Source organism: Molothrus aeneus, chromosome 15, assembly GCF_037042795.1.
Source record: "Molothrus aeneus isolate 106 chromosome 15, BPBGC_Maene_1.0, whole genome shotgun sequence".
Taxonomy (NCBI): domain Eukaryota; kingdom Metazoa; phylum Chordata; class Aves; order Passeriformes; family Icteridae; genus Molothrus; species Molothrus aeneus.
The window spans coordinates 1,124,970-1,136,789 of NC_089660.1; the positions used below are offsets into that span (position 1 = coordinate 1,124,970).

Below are 11,820 nucleotides of genomic sequence, written 5' to 3' on the forward strand. Positions count from 1 at the left end.
ATGCACAGAGGGCCGAGCATCCCAGCCAGGGAGGGAACAGCCCTTCCCAGCCTCCCTGCCCCACATGGCCCAAACCCTCCCCCAGAGCACCTGGGGCCACCTCGGTGCCACCCGTGCCAGGGAGGTGGCCCCAGGGCAGGCAGGGCAGGCACTGATTTACCCTGCAGCAGAATCAGCATTATTCCTGTCCCTGCAGCCTGGGCACCACTGGAACTCCCCCCAGCCCTGTGCAGGAATTAAGGGCTAATCCAGGAACACATTCAATAGGAGCTACAAAACAATTCAGCCATAAAAACATCCTTATCTCCAGAGGCCAGCGAGCGTTCTTCCTGCCCGTGCTGGGGTGTGCAGCACAGCCATGGCCACGGCCAGGGGACAGGAGCCCACTGGCAGCCACGAGCCCACAGGGGCTCACAGCACACCCCAAAATACTGCACACAGCGTGCCCAGGGCCTGAGCACAGCCAGCACCTCAGCCAGCACCTGCTGCAAGCTGACTGACTAAGCCTAGAGACATCTCAGGACTCACCAGCTCACTCCCAAAATGTATTTCTGTGAAGAGCAGCGCTGTAGGGTTTGTTCTGGGGTAAAATGAATGCTACAGCCTTCAGCAAAAGCTCCACAGCAGAACACAGCTCAGACCTGCAGAACCATAAATGCACCCACAGCTGTCGGGTTTGAGATTCTTTTAACCCCAAATGCCAAGAATTGGTACAATGGGAGTCCCTGTAAGCCAGATGTTACCAGCTGCTACTTCAGCACAGAGGAACTACACCCATGGGGCTCGGTGTGAGATCAGAGGGGAGGGAGCAGGAATCAGCCCTTCTGGGAATGGACAGGGTGCTGGGAAGGCTTCACCTGCCCATGCACCCTGGGGTGACCTCGCTGCCCCACAGTGACCCCAACCAGGCTGGCTCACGGCAGGTGATGCTGCAGGGGCTCCATGGCACCTGCGCTTGTGACGTGCCCCTGTCACCCCATGGCACAGACTAGTGACCACGTGTGCTGCCAGCGTGCTGGGTACAGGCACCCCTGGATAGAGAAACACCCTGTGATTTGGGTGAAATAAACTTAAAAACAGAGAAAACCCCAATGACCTCATGAGGGAACAGCAGAGACACAGCTTGGGGAGCACAGCACCCGAGGGCACAGCACCCGAGGGCACAGCCCAGCCAACGCTGGCAGCCATGCAGAGGTGTCCCCAGCCCCGGCCGTGGGGACAGGAGCAGCCCAGCCCGGGCATCAGGGAGGACCGGGACGCTGGCAGCCACAGGTGAGGGTGTCCCCAGCCCCGGAGCCACAGCTGCATCGCTGCATCCCCCTCCCACCCGGACCGCTCCTCCCCGGTTTGCAGCTTTGCAGCCATCTCCGCTTCCCCTGGAGACAGAGGACAGCCCTGGAGGGGCCCTCTGGTCACAGTCGGGAATGGCCCTGGAGGGGTCAACCCGGCACATCCCGGGGGACACCCCGACCCTGGTGGGACACGGGGCAGAGGACAGCAGGGGGACAGGGGAACCAGGCACCAACGCATCGCCCCAAAAGCCGCCCCCAAAGGATGCGACCCCCGAGGGCCGCGGAGCGGGACCTGCTGGGCCAGGACCAGGACCAGAACCACACACGTGCCAACGGACCACGGCCACGCACATCCCGATGGAGCAGGGCCGGAGCCCTGCACGTCCCGATGGATGCACCCTGATGGAGCACACATGCCTGCCTGGACCGGGGCACGGCCCTTGCCTGTGCTGATGGACCAGAACCAGGACCGCGCGTGTGTCCATGGACCACGGCCAGCACATCCCGGAGCACCGCGCGCGTCCCGCTGGACCGGACCAGGAGCCGGAGCAGGCACGGCCCCGGGGCCCGGCCCGCAGGGGGGGCTCGGGCGGGCGCGGGTGGTCCCGGATGGAGCAGCCCCGTGGCGGGGGCAGCGCGGGCCGGGCGGGGCTCGGCGGGCGGGCAGGGCCGGGGCCGGGCGGGGGTCGCGGGGTCCCGCAGGGCCGCCCCCAGCCCCGCACTTACTCTTGAGGGCGGCGACGAGCGACTTCCCGTCCTTGATGAGCTCCTTGATGAACTTGTTGGTCCTCTCCAGCTCGGCCTCGTGGAAGCGCAGCCGCTCCCGGAACTGCGGACTGTCCAGGCAGCACTCGCTGAACTCCAGCGCCGGCAGCCCCATGCTGCCCGGCACGGCGGGGGCGAGCACGCAAAAATCCGGAGAAGATGCAGAACGGAAGGGCTTTTGGGGCGAGGCGCGCGGCCGCCGATGCGGGCGGGCGGCGGGAGCGCGGTGCCGGGCCAGGCCGAGCCGAGCCGAGCCGGGAGCGGGGCCGGGGAGCGGCGGGAGCGGAGCCGCGTGGGGGCGGAGCCGCTGCGGCCGCGCTGGGGCCCCGCCCGGGCCGGGCCCGCCCGCGCCACGCCCCTCACGCTGCCGACCAATGGGCGTGCGCCGCCACCGTCTCTCCCCGCCCCCTTCGCCCGCTCGACCAATCAGCTGCCGGGGCGGGGCGGGGCCGTGCCCTCACCGCCGCTCCCGCACCTGGGCCGGCGCCGCCGCTGCGGAGCCGCCTCTGCCCGGGGCGGGCCCGGCCCTTCCCTGCCCCGCTCCCGTCCCGCTCCTCGTGACCCGGCCCGGCCCCGCCGCCGGGAAACCCGCGCCCGGCCTGCGGGAGCGCCGCTCCGGCCCGCCCCGCGCCCGGCCGGGTGGCGGCTCGCACGTTTCTGCTCCCATCATCGCACATCTGTGCGGGAGATTATCGCCCGGGCTTAGTGGTGTGATCTGAGAGAATGAAGCCGTAATCTCCTGGAAGGGCTGGATGTGGAGCGGCCGCGGGAGGAGCTGTGGGGCCCTGTCCCGCACCGTGTCCCCAAAAGCATCGGCCCACGGACGATGCCGTCACCACTTCCCTCCATAGAGGATGAATGCCGTCACTTCTGCCCCCAGACGATGGCTGTCGCCGCACACACAGCCCCGCTGGCTTCTCCCCACAGCCTTGAGGAGCACGCCAGGAATGCGGCCCGGGCCAGCAGCCGGCTCGCCGCCTCCTTCCCCGGCCGGGAGCTCCCCGGAGCGGGCGCACAGCAGCTGCTCCTCCCCGCGGGGCCGGGGCGGCTGATCCAGGACAAGGGGACACACCGCCAGAGATCCAGGACAAGGGGACACACCACCAGAGCCACCGCCATCCCCGCGGGCCGGGCAAACCCCAAAATAAACCCCAAAATAAACCCAGCACCGGCACCCAGGCGGGAGCGCAGCGCCCCAAGCCCCGGGCCGGAGCCGCAGGGATGCCGGTGGTGACCTGTCTCCCCGGCTGTGACCTGTCCCCCCGGAGCTGGGACCTGTCCCCCCAGGCTGTGAGGCTGGGACCTGTCCCCCCGGGCTGTGTGTGACCTGTCCCCCCGGGCCGTGACAAACAGCCACACCTGCGGACAAACAGCCACACCTGCGGACAGTCCCTGGGGGGCTGCGGTCCCCGTGTGCCCCGCTCAGCCGCCCCGGGCAAGGCGAGCCCCGCTGGCACCGAGCGTTGCTGTCAGCTCAGCCGTGACCGGCACCGGGCCAGCGCTCCCGGAGCATCCTCCGGCACAAAGCTGGGGCTGGCAGCACCGGCTCCGGCCACTCCTGGTGTTAGGAAGTTCATCCACCTGTGTTTTCCAGCGGGTGGGTGCGGGCACAGGAGCCTGACACCAGCTCAACCTTTTGTCTCTGTTTTTTCAGTCCTCTAAAGCATGATCCTCTCCATCCTCACAACACAGCCTAATTCAGGCTGAGTCACCGCCTTCAAATATGGCTTGTGAGCCACATTTTTTTGGATGAGGCCTCCTAATTATAAAAAAGGATGTAATACTAATTACATGCTTATCTTGTAGGCAGGATATAAAGTTTAATGAGCTGTCATTTACGCCATATGCACACAGCCCCATAAAAGCATGAGATGTTATTATTTGGATTATGCTCCCTAATTCTACCCTGCACAAAGCCATAGGAGCACTATTTTGGTTTTATCCTTCTCCATCACCATTGTTCATATTTAAAAGTGCTCCAGCACTTACTGCTAATAGAGAAGAACCTGTAACTAGATTTATAGGACAATGCCTTAGAGGATGCAAATATCTGGGGCTCAAAATTGAATTTTTTTCAGCACTTTTCCAGAACCACAGAAAATGATGATGCTCAGACTGTCATTTCCTGATGGGGACAGAATCGAGGCCATACAAAGCTCTGCCACACATGAAGCACCATACATACCACTGGGACTGAGGCCTCAGGCAGGCAGTGAGGAATCTTCTCCCCTTTTTCTGGCTGCATTCAGCAGGAGACACTCGCTGTGTTTGAGCTCCAAATGTGGGAGCAGAGCAGCAGGACTGGGGAGGAACAGCCATGGACAACTTCCAGTCCCATTTCCCTGGGATTGTGCATCCAAACTGCAAAAGAATACCATAGAATATCCTGACAAACAGTGATCATCGAGCCCAGCTCATGGCCCTGCACAGACACACCAAGAATCCCACCACACTCCTGAGAACGTTCATCACTGAAAGGAAAAATAAGCAAACAAACACCCAGACTTCCACATCCTCCTGCCTGTGGATGACAACAGCTTGCATCCCTCTGTAATCCCTGCCATGTTTGCCTGCTTTGATTTATAGTTTCAAGCAGCTGGGCTGTTTCACCCCAAGTGAGCAGGGTCAGCTGGACAGGGTGTAGGGATCCAGCAGCACAGGACAGAGCCCCGGCCACAGCCAGACCTCCTGCCAGCCTCTGCAGGGCTGTGCTCACACATCCTTCCCACAGAGGAAAGCTGTGGCTGCCCTAATCCCACACTCCCACCCCTGAGCCGTCCTTGACCACACATTAGCACATTCTCCCTCACTCACCAGCCCACATCCCACAGCTCACTCACTCAGGGAACATCTGCAGAAAACTACTCCAGCATTAAAAAAAAAAAAAAAAAAGAGTGAGCAGTTTCTACCTAGATTAGGTGACTCTGGATCAAATAACTGCTGGTGCAGGGGTGGGGGTGTGGAAGGAAGGGGCAGACTGCCAGAGGGCAGGGTTAGATGGGATATCGGGAAGAAATCCTTCCCTGGGAGGGTGGGCAGGTACTGGCACAGGGTGCCCAGAGCAGCTGGGGCTGCCCCTGCATCCCTGGCAGTGCTCAAGGCCAGGCTGGACAGGGCTGGGAGCCCCTGGGACAGTGGGAGGTGTCCCTGCCATGGCAGGGGTGGCACTGGAGGGGCTTTGAGGCCCTTTCCATCCCAAACCAGTCTGGGGTTCTCTCCCTGCAGTAGCATCAGCTCAGCCCAGCCCCAGCTGCTCTCCCCAGCGTTATCTCTGGGTGGGTCCCACAACCAGCTGGATCCAACCGGTTTGTTTGAATAACAGCAACTCTTTCCAGAGAGAGCTTTCAGCTGGATCAGCTCCCTGATCTGAGCACAGCATCCTCCCACCTCCGCATCCCCTCCTCACGGCGGCTGCATTGTCACCGGCTGCCGTGACACATCCATGGCTAACACGGCAGAAGGAGCCCCTTCTCCTCCGGGAAAGCGTCCTGCCAGTCAAGTTCAGCACGCAGGGAAAGCTGGAGTGACAGCGGGAGCGGGAGGTGAGGAGCCAGCCCCGTCCCCATCCCCGCACGGCAGCTCCGAGCCCCGCGGCGGGGCTGCCCCCAGCTCAACCCCTGCACACGGACCCCGGGCCTCACCGGGGAGATGAACCCTCACTCCTGGCTCTCCTCGGGGGATCTCGGAGCCTCCCTCCCAGAGCTGCCCTGTCCCACCCTGTGGAAACCAGAACCCGTGTTAGAGGGCCAGGGAGGGTGGAAAAGCACCCACTGGGGCACTAATGCATTTCATCAAAGCCCAGGAGACAGCAGCAGCAGCAGGCATCCTGACTGCCAGAATGCAGGAGCTGCAGCAGAGGTTTCCTGGAATTGCCCTCGGGCAGCAATGTTCAAGGTCTACTTGTTATGTGGCTGTATATCACACTCACATCTTCCTTGCTCCCAGGACTCTTTTTTATTGGGCTAGACACAGATGAGGCATTGTAGATGGCAAAAATAAAACAACCCTGCTCCAGATAATCCATTAGACCACCATAAGGAATGCCCTTGAATTCCCCATTGTAAAGCAAAGGGTGTGTGTTGACCTGTTGTACTGACGGCCCTCCAAGAGGGCTGATCCTTGACCTTGGACCTTTCCTTGGCTGTGAATACAGCCCTAGGGTAGACACCAAGGGCTTTCCCTTCTCCTGTGCTACCCTGAGATGTGCTGTGGGTACATTCTTGTCTGAAACTTCTCCATGTGACTGCAGCAAACAGCCCTGGTGACACCTTCAGCGTGACAGTGCCCCCTCCACCGAGCGCTCACGAGTAGAACATGATTTCAGACACAGCTATTTCAGAGTGGAACAGTACTTTTCCTCACTGCGTTGCACCTCTCACAGTCACACATGAATTTCCACCCACTCGATTCCTTTTTTTCCCTTCTGCAGCTCACTTCTCTCCTTGCAGTCACTCCTCCTGGCCCCTCAGGCAGATTTGCAGGGGTGGGCGAGACAGACAGGAGACGGGAACAGCAGTGACACAGCTGAGGCTCTGCAGGGGGACAGCTCCCCCCAAAATGAAATCAAACCAGGCTGGGGTCTCTGCTCCCAGCCCCTCTCCAGCTCAGGCTCAATAATCTCCCATGATTTTTTGCAGGACTCATCATTACCACTCGTGCTGCCAAGTCTGCCCAGACACCACAGGTTTGGGACTGGTTTTGGAACTGGTTTCCCGTTGAATGGAAATATCAATGCCATCTCCTGTTAGTCAGCCTGTGGTGCCACAGCAATCCCCACATCCAGCTCCTCCCAGGTCCCTGAGCCCGTGTCCTTGCCCTGGGCCATGAGTTCCTCTCCTCTGCACGGAGCTCGTTGCTGTAACCACAGCTGGGCCTGAGCCTCTGCTCCATTTCAGCTGATTGGCTTCACCTCCTGCTCGTGCTCTGCCACACTCACACCTGCCTGGACATGCCCAGGTCCTCCCTGTGCCACCTCCACCAGGCTGGCACGTGCCTCTGCCAGGCCTGGAGCACCGGGGAGAGCAAGAATGTCCAGGACAAAGCCCCAGGCTGTGCACCGAGGGGAGCTGTCTCCAGAATAGGCACGTTCCCTTTCATTGCCCTGGCAGGTGTCAGAGCAGATCCAGCAGGACCCGGCTCCTGTGCAGGAGGCACAGGGACACTGCTCAGGCTGGAGAGAGGCTGCTGGTGCTTTCAGCCAGTGGGGAAGGCTCGTTTCCTTGGATTCCTTGTCAAAAATAGAAGAAAACACTTCAGCTGTGTGTACCCCTGACCCTGGAGCTGCCCTCAGCTTTGCTGCCCTGGTCCTGTCACCCTGCAACGGGTGGCACTTCACCCAACCCTGTTGATTTTTGGCACAGTTCTCCAGAGTGCTGCTTGTCTTCCCCTTCCCCAGTTTCAGGGGCAGCTTACTTACATTTTTACTACTTCATTAAATTTAAACTCTGCTCCAACACCTGCAAACCTCCCTCCTCCTGTCCTAACGTGTGGCCCCAGCCCTGCCTGCTGACAGAACCCCAAACCAGGATCCTCCTCAGAGCACAGGGGTACTCACAAATCCCTCTGGCTTTTCCCAGCCTGATGTCAAGTTTGACTTTTGTTTCCAGGATGATCCTCAGGGTGCTGGAGCCTGGCTGCCACTCTCAATGTCTGCTTTGTGTCCCCTATTTCAGCGCTGGTATTGATGACCAATGATCAAAGGGACCCTGAGAGCCTCAATGTGGAAGCAGCTCTAGAATTGCCCTGCTGGGGTCTGTGCTCACCCTGTTCTGGCCAGGAATAGCACCTAGAATAATTTACAAACCAGAATCATTATTTTAAAGAGCAGTGCCCCAGTGGGGGATTGCAGAGGCTGTTCCCAGCAGCACAAATCCCTGTTTGACTCCAGCCACAATGACCCTTCTCTGTGTGCCCTGGGAGCAGCACTGCCACTGTAAACGTTACCAGGGCTGTGCACATGTGTGGGACAGAACAGAGCTCTGCATTATCACCCCTGGATTATCACAGCCCGGGTCACACACCAGGAGGCAGTGGCTGCAAGGGCCCAGCCCCTGGAGATGTGATGAAGATGAGGGTGGGACATGGCTGGGTCAGGGAGCTGGCATGTCTGGAGGCATTTAGCACATTTAATATGATGCAGGAAGAGCACACAAAGGAACTTCATAGAACAGCATGGGTTGGAAAGGACCTCCCAAATCATCCAGTTCCAGCCATGGCAGGGACAACTTGCACAGGACCAGGTGGCTCCAAGCCCTGTCCAACCTGGCCTTGAGCACTTCCAGGGATGGGACAGCCACAACTTCACTGTTTTCACACGTGTGTTTGTATATTTACTCACCTTCCAGGCAAAGACAGGCTCAGTGCTGCTGAAGATCACTGTCCCCTTGCTTCTGGTCAGGGTTACAGCTCATCCTGAGAGGAGGGTGGGCTTCCAGCATCATCATTCCCTTCATCCCTGATCTTTCACTGTTCACAAGCTTCACTAGCTCCTTTTCCATCCAGGCATCACTGGCAGAGCAGGGATATTTAGCAAGGGAGGGGAAGGGAATCTACTCCCTGTAGCTGCCGAGAAGTGGCAAAGGAAACATCACCACAGGCTCTCAGAGAAGCCCTTACTGATGGAAAAATAGAAGTGATACATAGGTACCAAGAGTTTCTGGGTGAATTCCTTAGGGGGGAGGTGGACACACAACACACAGAAATACAGAAAACCCACACCACCTCACGGTCATGGAAATGTTTTTGGAAAAAGAGCTGGTCATAGATGTTCTCTAAATTCCCTAGGAGGAAAAGAAAAGGCCTGACAGGTGCATTCTGGGCAGTGACAAGGCACCGAGCAGCTGGCCAAGCTACAGTTAAACACACAAGGTCAGAAACAAGCTCTCAATTAAATGGAAAAGTGAAATTAGTCACGCCCCTGGGAGTCACTGCAGTGCAGGAAGCTGAAATGGAAAAGTAAGAGAACCAAGGGCTATGAAATTGTCAATGATATCCATGGAAGTATTTAAATAACAGGGTTAATTATAAAGATGACAAAGTTTCATTGTCAGGAAAGGCTGAACAGTCTGCCTATTCTTGCTCTCCTTTTTGGGGAGAAATACCAAATCCCCCCAAAGGCCCAGCCAAGCAGCTGCCACTCATTTCCTCTGCAAACACAGGAGATCAGCCTCTCTCCATGTTCTGCATGGGAGCTGTGGTCTGGTAGTGCTCCATGGGTGAACACTCCCACGTGTGGCACAGGGGCTGTGGGAAGGACAGGGACCCCAAGGAGCTGGGGGTGTGAGGGCCTCATCCTGTCCCAAAAAACTCCCCTGTGTCCCTTGGGGATGGAACAGCAGCAGGCGGCACCCAGAGGGGCACCAAGGCCAGAGCCAAGGCAGGAAAGCTTTGGCCACCCCCTGCATCAGACACCCCCATGTCCCATCCCAGTGGCTCCAGGGAGGAGTCCAGCAGGTCCCAGGCTGTATGACCAGCACAGCTGCCCCAGGCAGGAGCTCTGCAAAGCTGGAGGCAGCCAGAGCAGCAGCATTTATAGCCCACCCCAGGCTGGATGCCAGCAGCACTGACACCCTGCAGCTGCTGCCCCTCCCAGCAGCACCTGTGCACAGGGAGCCCTTCCCTGAGAGCACCTGGGAGCCCAGAGACACAAAAGGTACCCAGGAACGTCCCATTCCCCGCCCTGTCACAGGCAGGGACACCTCCCACTGTCCCAGGTGCTCCCAGCCCCAGTGTCCAGCCTGGCCTTGGGCACTGCCAGGGCTCCAGGGGCAGCCCCAGCTGCTCTGGGCACCTGTGCCAGGGCTTCAGCACCTGCATCACACAAAGTTTCAAGGACACCCCATCCCTGAGGATTGCTGTGCTAAGGAGGCAGGATCCATGCCAGGCACATGGGGGCTGCTCCTCACAGGCCCCTCTGGAGGGGTGTGAAGCCACGTGAAACCTCCAACCACTTAACTGGGGTTATATTATCACAAGACAATTCCAAGGAGAGAAATGATTTCCCAAAATTTGTATAACCACTGGAAAAATGTCACAAACCACTGTGAAATTGAGCTGAAGCTGTGTTTCCAGGAATTAGAAGCAGAAGTTCCCAAACCAAACTCTAGTTTCCTTTCTGGAGGGGCTCCAGAGGTGTCTGCTGTGCATTAGCCCTGGTGCAGCCGTTCGGGGATGGAAGCTCTGCCTCTCCCTGTGTAAATAGCAATTTCCTCCTGCTGCTGCTCAGTGCTCCCAGCCCTCTGTGCTCCCTCTCTTTCTGCCTCTGCTCCTGGAATCTGGATGGAGGTTTTCCGCTCCCCAGCACTCAGAGACCAGCCCTACACATGGGCCACTTTACAGCGACTCCCTCCTGTTAGCTTCAGCGCAAATCGTTTTCATTCTCATGATTAGGCAAGGCCACTGCCTTTCCTGCATAAAAATATCTTCAAACAGCTTCTCGAAATTCCTGTGGAAATCCCCACTCGCTATCCCAGCCGTGTCCGGAAGCCCAGACAAAGGGTTTGTTCCTGGGGCTGGGGCTCGAGGAGCCAGTCCCGGTTCCCCCTGCCCGACCCTGCACCCCCTGTGTCCCTGCATCCCCCGGGTGTCACTGCACCCCCCTGGTGTCACTGCATCCCCCCAGTGTCCCTGCATCCCCCTGGTGTCCCTGCATCCCCCCAGTGTCACTGCATCCCCCTGGTGTCCCTGCACCCCCCTGGTGTCACTGCATCCCCCCAGTGTCCCTGCATCCCCCCGGTGTCCCTGCATCCCCCAGGTGTCCCTGCATCCCCCGCGGTGTCCCTGCATCCCCCGCGGTGTCCCTGCATCCCCCCGGTGTCCCTGCATCCCCCCAGTGTCCCTGCACCCCCCTGGTGTCACTGCATCCCCCCAGTGTCCCTGCATCCCCCCAGTGTCCCTGCATCCCCCTGGTGTCCCTGCATCCCCCCAGTGTCACTGCATCCCCCTGGTGTCACTGCACCCCCTCCGCGGTGTCCCTGCATCCCCCGCGGTGTCCCTGCATCCCCCCGGTGTCCCTGCATCCCCCTGGTGTCCCTGCATCCCCCGGGTGTCACTGCACCCCCCCCCCGGTGTCCCTGCATCCCCCTGGTGTCACTGCATCCCCCCAGTGTCACTGCATCCCCCGGGTGTCACTGCACCCCCCCCCCCCGGTGTCCCTGCATCCCCCCGGTGTCCCTGCATCCCCCCGGTGTCCCTGCATCCCCCGGGTGTCACTGCACCCCCTCCCTGGTGTCACTGCACCCCCCTGGTGTCACTGCATCCCCCAGGTGTCCCTGCACCCCCCCGGTGTCCCCGCACCCCCGTGCTGTCACCATCCTCTGTGCCCGTGTGCCTCAGCCTGTGCCAGGCTCTGCACATCGTTTGTCCCCTGCTCGGGGCTGTCAGAGGACACGGAGCGGTGGCAGTGCCCGGGGGTGACCGGAGGGTCCCCAGGGGCTGGGATCGCTGGGGAAATCCCCGGAGGGCCGAGCCAGCCGGCCTGGAGGGGCAGGAAGGGCAGGAACGGAGCCGCTGCAGCCCGGCTGACTTACAAGAAGAGGGAAGAAATACCAGAAAACAGATTTACATTTTAAAGTTAATGATTATAGGAAGAAAAACAAGAGCCGGGAGCTGTGCCAGCCCGTCCGGCAGCCCGCGGGACGGGCACTGCGGCTCTAGCGCTGAATTCAAGGCGCTCCTGTCCCGCCCAGGGATGCGGCTCCTTCCAGCCCGGAGCATCCCGGGCCGGAGCTGGGCCGAGCCCCGGGGGCAGCGGGACCGCGCCGGG

The 11,820-nt window shown here is 59.9% G+C and overlaps 1 protein-coding gene across 4 annotated transcripts in view; it reads right to left on the bottom strand.

Annotated features, from left to right (window-relative positions):
• The window catches only part of ARHGAP26 (Rho GTPase activating protein 26), a 107,509-nt gene extending 105,194 nt beyond the window's left edge, over window positions 1-2,315 (bottom strand). For all 4 annotated transcript variants that reach the window (XM_066559967.1, XM_066559966.1, XM_066559965.1 and 1 more), the window contains exon 1: window positions 2,019-2,315. In XM_066559967.1, coding sequence (XP_066416064.1) covers window positions 2,019-2,172 — 154 coding nt within the window. In that variant the 5' untranslated portion in view covers window positions 2,173-2,315. The remainder of the gene's footprint in view (window positions 1-2,018) is intronic.
• Between the last annotated feature and the right edge of the window lie 9,505 nt (window positions 2,316-11,820).